Below are 11308 nucleotides of genomic sequence, written 5' to 3'. Positions count from 1 at the left end.
GCTCATAACAATAACCCTTTAGTTAGGCAATAACTATATACAAGTATTGCAGACAATCCGCACTTGGGATGGGCGCCCAGCATCCACTACGGACTACGAGAAATAGAATTACCGGTGAGTAAATTCTTATTTTCTCTGACGTCCTAGTGGATGCTGGGAACTCCGTAAGGACCATGGGGATTATACCAAAGCTCCCAAACGGGCGGGAGAGTGCGGATGACTCTGCAGCACCGAATGAGCAAACTCAAGGTCCTCCTCAGCCAGGGTATCAAACTTGTAGAATTTTGCAAACGTGTTTGATCCCGACCAGGTAGCAGCTCGGCAAAGTTGTAAAGCCGAGACCCCTCGGGCAGCCGCCCAAGAAGAGCCCACCTTCCTCGTGGAATGGGCTTTGACTGATTTAGGATGCGGCAGTCCAGCCGCAGAATGTGCAAGTTGAATCGTGGAGCAGATCCAGCGAGCAATAGTCTGCTTAGAAGCAGGAGCACCCAGCTTGTTGGGTGCATGCAGGATAAACAGCGAGTCAGTCTTTCTGACTCTAGCCGTCCTGGAAAAATAGATTTTCAGGGCCCGGACTACATCCAGCAACTTGGAGGCCTCCAAGTCCCCAGTAGCCGCAGGCACCACAATAGGTTGGTTCAAATGAAACGCTGATACCACCTTAGGGAGGAATTGGGGACGCGTCCTCAATTCTGCTCTGTCCATATGGAAGATCAGATAGGGGCTTTTACAGGAGAAAGCCGCCAATTCTGACACCCGCCTAGCCGAAGCCAAGGCCAAAAGCATGACCACTTTCCACGTGAGATATTTTAATTCCACGGTCTGAAGTGGCTCAAACCAATGTGATTTTAGGAAATCCAACACAACGTTGAGATCCCAAGGTGCCACCGGGGGCACAAAAGGGGGCTGAATGTGCAGCACTGCCTTAACAAACGTCTGAACTTCAGGCAGTGAAGCCAGTTCTTTTTGAAAGAAAATAGACAGGGCCGAAATCTGGACTTTAATGGAACCCAATTTTAGGCCCATAGTCAGTCCTGACTGTAGGAAGTGCAGAAAACGACCCAGCTGAAATTCTTCTGTGGGGGCCTTCATAGCCTCACACCAAGCAACATATTTTCGCCATATGCGGTGATAATGCTTTGCTGTCACATCTTTCCTAGCTTTTATCAGCGTAGGAATGACTTCAACCGGAATGCCCTTTTCCATCAGGATCCGGCGTTCAACCGCCATGCCGTCAAACGCAGCCGCGGTAAGTCTTGGAACAGACAGGGCCCCTGCTGTAGCAGGTCCTGTCTGAGAGGCAGAGGCCAAGGGTCCTCTGAGATCATTTCTTGCAGTTCCGGGTACCAAGTCCATCTTGGCCAATCCGGAACGATGAGTATAGTTCTTACTCCTCTCTTTCTTATTATCCTCAGCACCTTTGGTATGAGAGGAAGAGGAGGGAACACATAAACCGACTGGTACACCCACGGTGTCACTAGAGCGTCCACAGCTATTGCTTGAGGGTCCCTTGACCTGGCACAATATCTTTTTAGCATTTTGTTTAGGCGGGACGCCATCATGTCCACCTGTGGCCTTTCCCAACGGTTTACAATCAGTTGGAAGACTTCTGGATGAAGTCCCCACTCTCCCGGGTGGAGGTCGTGCCTGCTGAGGAAGTCTGCTTCCCAGTTGTCGACTCCCGGAATAAACACTGCTGACAGTGCTATCACGTGATTTTCCGACCATCGGAGAATCCTTGTGGCTTCTGCCATCGCCATCCTGCTTCTTGTGCCGCCCTGTCGGTTTACATGGGCGACCGCCGTGATGTTGTCTGACTGAATCAGCACCGGCTGGTTTTGAAGCAGGGGTCTTGCCTGACTTAGGGCATTGTAAATGGCCCTTAGTTCCAGAATATTTATGTGTAGGGAAGCCTCCTGACTCGGCCATTGTCCTTGGAAGTTTGTTCCCTGAGTGACTGCCCCCCAACCTCGGAGGCTTGCATCCGTGGTCACCAGGACCCAGTCCTGTATGCCAAATCTGCGGCCCTCGAGAAGATGAGCACTCTGCAGCCACCACAGCAGAGACACCCTGGCCCTCGGGGACAGGGTGATCAGCCGATGCATCTGAAGATGCGATCCGGACCACTTGTCTAACAGATCCCACTGAAAGATCCTTGCATGGAATCTGCCGAATGGAATTGCCTCGTAAGAAGCTACCATCTTTCCCAGGACTCGCGTGCAGTGATGCACCGACACCTGTTTTGGTTTTAGGAGGTCTCTGACCAGAGATGACAACTCCTTGGCCTTCTCCTCCGGGAGAAACACCTTTTTCTGTTCTGTGTCCAGAATCATACCCAGGAACAGCAGACGCGTCGTAGGAACCAACTGCGACTTTGGAATATTCAGAATCCAGTCGTGCTGTTGTAGCACTTCCTGAGATAGTGCTACTCCGACCAACAACTGCTCCCTGGACCTCGCCTTTATCAGGAGATCGTCCAAGTATGGGATAATTATAACTCCCTTCTTTCGAAGGAGTATCATCATTTCGGCCATTACTTTGGTAAATACCCTCGGTGCCGTGGACAGACCAAACGGCAACGTCTGGAATTGGTAATGGCAGTCTTGTACCACAAAACGGAGGTACACCTGGTGAGGTGGGTAAATGGGGACATGCAGGTAAGCATCCTTGATGTCCAGTGATACCATGTAATCCCCTTCTTCCAGGCTTGCAATAACCGCCCTGAGCGATTCCATTTTGAACTTGAACCTCCTTATATAAGTGTTCAAGGATTTCAAATTTAGAATGGGTCTCACCGAACCGTCTGGTTTCGGTACCACAAACATTGTGGAATAGTAACCCCTTCCCTGTTGAAGGAGGGGAACTTTTATTATCACCTGCTGGAGGTACAGCTTGTGAATTGCCGCCAGTACTACCTCCCTGTCCTGGGGAGTGGCTGGCAAGGCCGATTTGAGGTAACGGCGAGGGGGAGACGTCTCGAATTCCAGCTTGTATCCCTGAGATACCACCTGTAGAACCCAGGGATCCACCTGTGAGCGAACCCACCGGTCGCTGAAGTTCCGGAGACGGGCCCCCACCGCACCTGGCTCCACCAGTGGAGCCCCAGCATCATGCGGAGGATTTAGTGGAAGCAGGGGAGGATTTTTGTTCTTGGGAACTGGCTGTATGGTGCAGCTTTTTCCCTCTACCCCTGCCTCTGGGCAGAAAGGACGCGCCTTTAACCCGCTTGCCTTTCTGGGGCCGAAAGGACTGTACCTGATAATACGGTGCTTTCTTAGGCTGTGAGGGAACCTGAGGTAAAAATGTCGACTTCCCAGCTGTTGCTGTGGAAACGAGGTCCGAGAGACCATCCCCAAACAATTCCTCACCCTTGTAAGGCAAAACTTCCATGTGACTTTTAGAATCCGCATCACCTGTCCACTGCCGAGTCCATAATACTCTCCTGGCAGATATGGACATTGCATTTATTCTAGATGCCAGTCGGCAAATATCCCTCTGTGCATCTCTCATCGATAAGACTACGTCTTTAATATGCTCTATGGTTAGCAATATAGTGTCCCTGTCAAGGGAATCAATGTTATCAGACAGGGAATCAGACCACGCTGCTGCAGCACTGCACATCCATGCTGAAGCAATAGCAGGTCTCAGTATAGTACCTGAGTGTGTATATACAGACTTCAGGATAGCCTCCTGCTTTCTATCCGCAGGCTCCTTTAAGGCGGCCGTATCCTGAGACGGCAGTGCCACCTTTTTGACAAGCGTGTGAGCGCTTTATCCACCCTCGGGGATGTCTCCCAGCGTAACCTGTCCTCTGGCGGGAAAGGGTACGCCATCAGTAACTTTTTAGAAATCACTAGTTTCTTATCGGGGGAAGCCCACGCTTCTTTACACACTTCATTCAACTCATCTGATGGGGGGAAAACCACTGGTTGCTTTTTCTCCCCAAACATAATACCCTTTTTAGTGGCACCTGGGTTAATGTCAGAAATGTGCAACACATTTTTTATTGCCGTAATCATGCAACGGATGCCCCTTGTGGATTGTGTATATGTCTCATCCTCGTCGACACTGGAGTCAGACTCCGTGTCGACATCTGTGTCTGCAATCTGAGGTAGCGGGCGTTTTTGAGCCCCTGATGGCCTTTGAGACGCCTGGGCAGGCACTGGCTGAGAAGCCGGCTGTCCCACGGCCGTTACGTCATCCAGCCTTTTATGTAAGGAGTTGACACTGTCGGTTACTACCTTCCAGATATCCATCCACTCTGGTGTCGACCCCGCAGGGGGTGACATCACATTTATCGGCACCTGCTCCGCCTCCACATAAGCCTCCTCATCAAACATGTCGACACAGCCGTACCGACACACCGCACACACACAGGGAATGCTCTGACTGAGGACAGGACCCCACTAAGTCCTTTGGGGAGACAGAGAGAGAGTATGCCAGCACACACCACAGCGCTATATAACACAGGGATATTACACTTCACAAAGTGATTTTCCCTATAGCAGCTATAATACACAGTATTGCGCCTAAATTTAGTGCCCCCCCTCTCTTTTTTACCCTATTGAGCCTGGAAACTGCAGGGGAGAGCCTGGGGAGCGTCCTTCCAGCGGAGCTGTGAAGAGAAAATGGCGCCAGTGTGCTGAGGGAGATAGCCACGCCCCTTTTTTGGCGGGCTTCTCCCGCTCTCTATATTAATATTATGGCAGGGGATTTTTACACATATATAGTTTATTAGACTATATTATGTGTATTTTTGCCATTTTTAAGGTAATCTAATTGCAACCCAGGGCGCCCCCCCCCCCCCCCCCCCAGCGCCCTGCACCCATCAGAGACCGGTGTATGTGGTGTGCATGGGGAGCAATGGCGCACAGCTGCAGTGCTGTGCGCTACTTTAATGAAGACCGGAGTCTTCAGCCGCCGATTTTCTCCTCGGAATCTTCCGTCTTCTGGCTCTGCAAGGGGGACGGCGGCGCGGCTCCGGACGACCGAGGCTGGGCCTGTGTTCGATCCCTCTGGAGCTAATGGTGTCCAGTAGCCTAGAAGCCCAAGCTAGCTGCAAGCAGGTAGGTTCGCTTCTCTCCCCTAAGTCCCTCGTAGCAGTGAGTCTGTTGCCAGCAGATCTCACTGAAAATAAAAAACCTAATAAATACTTTCTTTACTAGGAGCTCAGGAGAGCCCCTAGTGTGCAACCAGCTCGAGCCGGGCACAGATTCTAACTGAGGTCTGGAGGAGGGCCATAGAGGGAGGAGCCAGTGCACACCAGTAGTCCTAATTCTTTTCTTAGAGTGCCCAGTCTCCTGCGGAGCCCGTCTATTCCCCATGGTCCTTACGGAGTTCCCAGCATCCACTAGGACGACAGAGAAATTAGTATTTTTGTTACAATGGGGTAGATGCATGAACCTCCAATATGGGGAAGTGGTATCAGCGTACGTTATGTGCACTATGCTATGCATCCATTATTACCAGCGCTACTATCTGTCAGATAGCATGTGGATGTCCAGGCGCTGTTTTTGCTGGCAAGGGGCATGGTCACATAATAGTACTCCAAATTCAATTTACGTCGCACAGTACTGCAACTTTATTCACATTTTATCATGCGATAGTGTCCCTAATTCACGTTACATCACACAGTAGTACCACTTTATCTTATAAACGTTACTCCTCACAGTAGGGCCCCTTATTCACACTACTGTACATCACACTGAATTGCTCTTCATTCACATTTCACCACACCATATTGCTCTTTATTCACATTAGACCACACAGTAGTGCCCTTTCTATACGTAACGCCACACAGTAGATCATCTTATACACATAATGCCATACATTAGTAATGCCTTTATACACATAATACCACACAGTAATGCCCCTTACACATATGACACACATTATTAATGTCCTTATAAACATAATGCGCCTTACACATTATGCCAACCCTTATTAATGCCCTTATACATATGTCACTTACACATATGCCGCACATTATTAATGCCCTTATACAGATAATGACACACATAATGTCCCTTACACATATGCCGCACATTATTAGTGCCCTTATACACATAATGACACACATAGTGCCCCTTACACATGTCACACATTATTAATGCATTTATACACATGAAACGCATAATGACCCTTACATATATGCTGAACACTATTGCACAACCAACCCACTCACACACACACACAGCACTCTACGGCCGCTAACCAGGGCTTTAAGTGGTCCTGGAGAGGTGGTGGAACTCATTCACTATACATGTTATGCCACACAGTAATGCCCCTTATGCACAATTGCCACAGTAGTAGTGCCCCTTACACATAATGACCACAGTGTGCCCCTTATACACATCTCTGCCTCTATCACTCTATCAGCTCCATGCCCTGTATCCCTTCAGCAGCTCCCCCACCTCTCTTGTCTCTCCAGCCACCTCTAATCTTGTCTTCAGCATGCACAGAATCTGCTCCTCTTAATGGCTCCTCTTCACTTCAGCAGTGGTGACAGCATGACATCACATACACCGTGCCGGAAAAGGAAACCACGGGACCTGAGGAGGGGATGAATGCTGTCCAACAGCCACAGCGTGTGGGTATTAGGAGGGGTGGGCTGTAGATGGAGGAGGTAGCCACCAGGAACTGAGGAGGTGGCTGCAGCTCATCAATAACACTAGTGTCACCTGCATCATCTATTGATGTAGGTGATGGGGCGGGCTTTTCTGTTGGAATTACTGTGCAGGGCAATGGAAGTGGTGGAACTAGTTCCCCCTACCATTACAGGTGGTGGAACTCAGTTCCACCTCGTTCCCCCCCCCACTTTAACCCCTGCCGCTAACACTGTGACCTCTGCCTCTGCTTGGATACAGATGTGTCCTCATAAATCTTGCCTCCGTACACCATGCAGCAGGAGATGCCTAGCGTGAGTCAACTGGTAGCTCTGATAACGTCGGGTGTCTATTTTTGATGAAAATGCATCTTATTTGCATTGCTATGTAGCTAGGATGCACAAGCAGCTTCTCCTGATTAAAATGATATGCGGCATGCCTATATACTGTGTGTGACTGTGGCTGTATCTGCATATGAAATGCTACACACAGAATATAGGAATGCTGCATATCATTTTGATCAGCAGGAGCTGCTTATGCCCCTAGGCATACCAGATGCCCTAGGCAATTGCCTAGTTTGCCTATGCCTAAGGCCGGCTCTGCCAGTGAAGCACTGGAAGCAAAGAAATAGATTACACTATTAATCTGCTACCAGGTTTGGTGGGGGCCAGCTAGTGCATACCTCTTCTACAGCCTGTAGGCTACGATGGATTAGCACCATCAGGAGATAGCACTACTGGCTATGGTGAATCCCACAATATAAAGGTAACCAAAGTTTCTGTGGAGCTAATTTTGCAATCAAAAGTGGGAGACGGCATCTCGGATATGATCTGCTGCAGCCCCCCTACATACATTCTGAGAATATTCTACAAGGTGCTGCAAACCCCTTCTTGTCAATTTAATAAAGAAATAATAATAATAAAAATTTGCGGATAGAAGGGATATATGCCACAAATTTCCTTTGATAAATATGCCCCCCCCCCTAGTGGAGAATGTAGTACAAAATGTAATAATGTATGTCATTCCAATGATTGTGCTGGAGCGCCGAAACCCCTTTCCCAGCACTTCCAATCACGGCGCACAGTACGGCTGCTGCAGCGGTATAGCGAACTGAGCCTATACTCCGCCGCTACCGCTGGTGAGACCAGGAGGATGTTGGTAAATAAAGAGGGCGGAACGTGCTCCCACTCTGTCCCGCTGAGCCGCTCGCGAGAGGCTGCCCTCACTACTGCCTGTATTCCCAGCATTTCGCCAGTTCAACGTTTATGTTATAGACAGCTTATTTTATCATACAGTACATACGCTGCTGCCTGTGGATAACATGTAAACGTGTTAATGTGCCCTGTGCATCAGCGCGTACTCTGACGTGACGTGAGTGCATTGTACGTGTGTATCCCGGCAGTGCGCTGGCAGTCGGAAGGAAGACCCAGGAAGACAGCGGGCAGGCGGAGGACCCCGTTGCCGTGCGGCGGTTGTTGTAGCCTCGTCTGACGGTCCGTTGCCTGGAAGTGCCCGGGATCCGGAGCCCCGGTGCTGCTACGCGGTGAGCGGCTGTGGCCGCACTCAGCGGGCGGAGTTGCCAGCGCCCCCGGGTGTGCGGCAGAATACCGTGTATAGAGCAGCATGACCTCCGTCGGTGTGATGTCGCCGGCAGCAGCTACGGACTACTACGAGGAAGAAGAGCTGGAAAGTGTAGACGAGGAAGATGACCGCAGCTTCCGCGGCCGGGAGTCCGACGAGGGTGAGACGGGGTTCCCGTGTGTGTGTGTGTTACATAGTGGCAGTACCCCATGTTGTGTGACCGTGCCCCGTGGGAGTGGGCACCGGGTGCCGGTAGCGCTGCTGCCCCTCTTACTGCGGGCACCGGCACACGCTGATGTACTGTAGGATCAGCCTTTAGCGGGCGCCTCCATCCTCCAGCTGCTCTGAGCAGTGCACAGGTGTCAGGTAGCAGTGCGGTGTGTGCTGTGTGTGCAGCGGCTTCTTTGCTGTACTAGGTGGCTCGTGTGTTTTATGAAGACATTAACTAAAATTGTTCTATATACTTTAATTTGTGACTTGCCCTTAGTGATGCACAACAGGTAACAGGGGAAAGAGGGTTTACAGTCCCAACCTCGCACTCTCCCCAACCCCAGATCCAGAGGATGGGAATCTGTCGCTCAGACCTATACCTGAGAATGGAGATATAATCTAAGATACTGATCAGGGTAGAACATGGGTAGGCAACATGTGGCATACCAGCTGCTCTGGAACTACACATCCCAGCATGCCCTGCCAGTTTTGCCGATAAAGCATACTGAAAAGGGAATGCTGGTATGTGCCACAGTTTGCTTACCCCAGTGTTAGGGCATTGTCCAAAGATCTCACATGCATAAAGGAATGGTCTGAGAGCTGTCATTTTACAGAGCAGAGCGAAAAACACCAGACATATCCTGCGCAGAGGAGACTTTTGTCACACCCAGTGTCCACATGTTGTGCATCTCTAAACTGAAATTCCATTTGGGAGCTGTTCCTGAATATTACTCCCCTGTGTCCAGTGTTATACCATAATTTGTGGGACCCGTGACAACAATTTATTGTCAATGGGGCCACACACGTGTGTGTGTATAATATAATTTGCCTGATCAGAAGGTACAAGAATCCCCATGTATCAGCTGCAGTTTGGCTGTACTTTCAGAGCATTACACCTTGCTGTCTGCTTAGCTCTTGTAGTAAATGCTTAAATTACTGCTCTTTCAAACCTACAGTAGCCTTATACCTATCTGCTATGCTAAGATATTCAACTCGCTTATAGGGCTCATCTATACGAGCAGTTTCTCATGTGGTGTTCGAAACCATGATTCTTCATGCCATGCTCTTATGTCTGTGTTCTTGAAATACAGCTAATGAAAGTAGTCGTAGGGATGTGCCCTTAGCTTATAAATTACTTCAGTCCTCTTTACAAAAATAATATATTTAATAAATCATCAGTTGATATGTATCATTGACTAGGTACACCAACCTTCTTTTTGTACCGAACTGTTCCTCTACAAACATTGGAAATGGGGACTCGGCTTGTGGGATCTATTCATGGCTACAGTTTGCAGCACTTAACATTTGTCCATTCCTAGTCACTCTAAGGCAGCGGTGGCCAACCTGTGGCTCTTGAGCCTCATGTGGCTCTTTCTTTATTCAAATGTGGCTCCTGACACTCGAAGTCATGTGACCACAACAGATCCAGAAACTGCTGCACTCCAGCCAGACAGACAGGCAGCAGCAGCACTACGGAGACTGAGAACTGAGAGAGCCAGATACTAGAGATGAGACACCCACTGGCAAACAGAGGACACATAAGGGGCTGCTCAATGGCACGAGGTGTATTTTCGGAGGGGCTGTAGTGACACATGAGGGTCCTGCAGGAGTGACACAGGAGAGTGCTGGCAGGAGTGACTCATGGGGGAGCTGGCTGTAGTGACATACTGTAGTAATGTTCTAGCAGGAGTGACACATAAGGTAGCTGGCTGAAGTGACACAGTAGGGTATGTGGAAGTGGCTTTTTAAATGTATTTTATGTGGATCTGGCTTTTTAAATGTATTTTATACCAGAGGCGTGGCCTAGCAGGCACAAGGCCACACCCCATTTGTGCATGTGCGCCTGTGGCTTGATGTCGGCTCTTTGACGTGCCTAACAAGATTTTTTGGCTCTTTGTTTCTGACTGGTTGGCCACCCCTGCTCTAAGGGGTATATGCAATTAGCGGCAAATTATCGCCGTTTTTTAATTCGACACAATTCGACAGGTGAATTCCGGCAGGTGGCTTCCGGAATTTACCATATTCAATGAAAAACGGATTCGACAGTCCCGCGGGCGGAAAACGTCCGATTTGCCGGATTTTGCAGCGATTTAAAAAAACGTGGGAAAAACCCGGGAAAAAATAGCGTGGGGTCCCCCCTCCAAAGCATAACCAGCCTCGGGCTCTTCGAGCTGGTCCTGGTTCTAAAAATGCGGGGGGAAAATTGACAGGGGATCCCCCGTATTTTTAAAACCAGCACCGGGCTCTGCGCCTGGTGCTGGTGCAAAAAATACGGGGGACAAAAAGAGTAGGGGTCCCCCGTATTTTTTACACCAGCATCGGGCTCCACTAGCTGGACAGATAATGCCACAGCCGGGGGTCACTTTTATACAGTGCCCTGCGGCTGTGGCATTAAATATCCAACTAGTCACCCCTGGCCGGGGTACCCTGGGGGAGTGGGGACCCCTTCAATCAAGGGGTCCCCCCCCCCCAGCCACCCAAGGGCCAGGGGTGAAGCCCGAGGCTGTCCCCCCCCCCCCCCCCCCCCCATCCAAGGGCTGCGGATGGGAGGCTGATAGCCTTGAGTAAAATAACAGAATATTGTTTTTTCCAATAGTACTACAAGTCCCAGCAAGCCTCCCCCGCAAGCTGGTACTTGGAGAACCACAAGTACCAGCATGCAGGAGAAAAACGGGCCCGCTGGTACCTGTAGTACTACTGGGAAAAAAAATACCCAAATAAAAACAGGAGACACACACCGTGACAACTACAACTTTTTTACACACTGCCGACACACATACATACTTACCTATGTTGACACGCCGACTGCCACAGTCTCCGACGATCCGAGGGTACCTGTGAAAAAAATTATACTCACCTGCCAGTGTCCAGAGATAAATCCACGTCCAGAGATAAAATCCTCGTACTTGGCA

At 49.8% G+C, this 11308-nt stretch overlaps 1 protein-coding gene across 4 annotated transcripts in view; it reads left to right on the top strand.

Moving 5' to 3' along the window:
- Positions 1–7722: 7722 nt before the first annotated feature.
- Positions 7723–11308, top strand: part of SUDS3 (SDS3 homolog, SIN3A corepressor complex component) — a 201229-nt gene continuing 197643 nt past the window's right edge. The window contains exon 1 of one of the 4 annotated variants that reach the window (XM_063964312.1): positions 7723–8346. In XM_063964312.1, coding sequence (XP_063820382.1) covers positions 8229–8346 — 118 coding nt within the window. In that variant the 5' untranslated portion in view covers positions 7723–8228. The remainder of the gene's footprint in view (positions 8347–11308) is intronic. The other 3 variants (XM_063964313.1, XM_063964315.1, XM_063964316.1) reach the window with 3 other exon arrangements.

This window comes from Pseudophryne corroboree, chromosome 1, assembly GCF_028390025.1.
Source record: "Pseudophryne corroboree isolate aPseCor3 chromosome 1, aPseCor3.hap2, whole genome shotgun sequence".
Classification (NCBI taxonomy): Eukaryota; Metazoa; Chordata; class Amphibia; order Anura; family Myobatrachidae; genus Pseudophryne; species Pseudophryne corroboree.
This window is presented reverse-complemented; position numbering and strand designations above follow the sequence as displayed.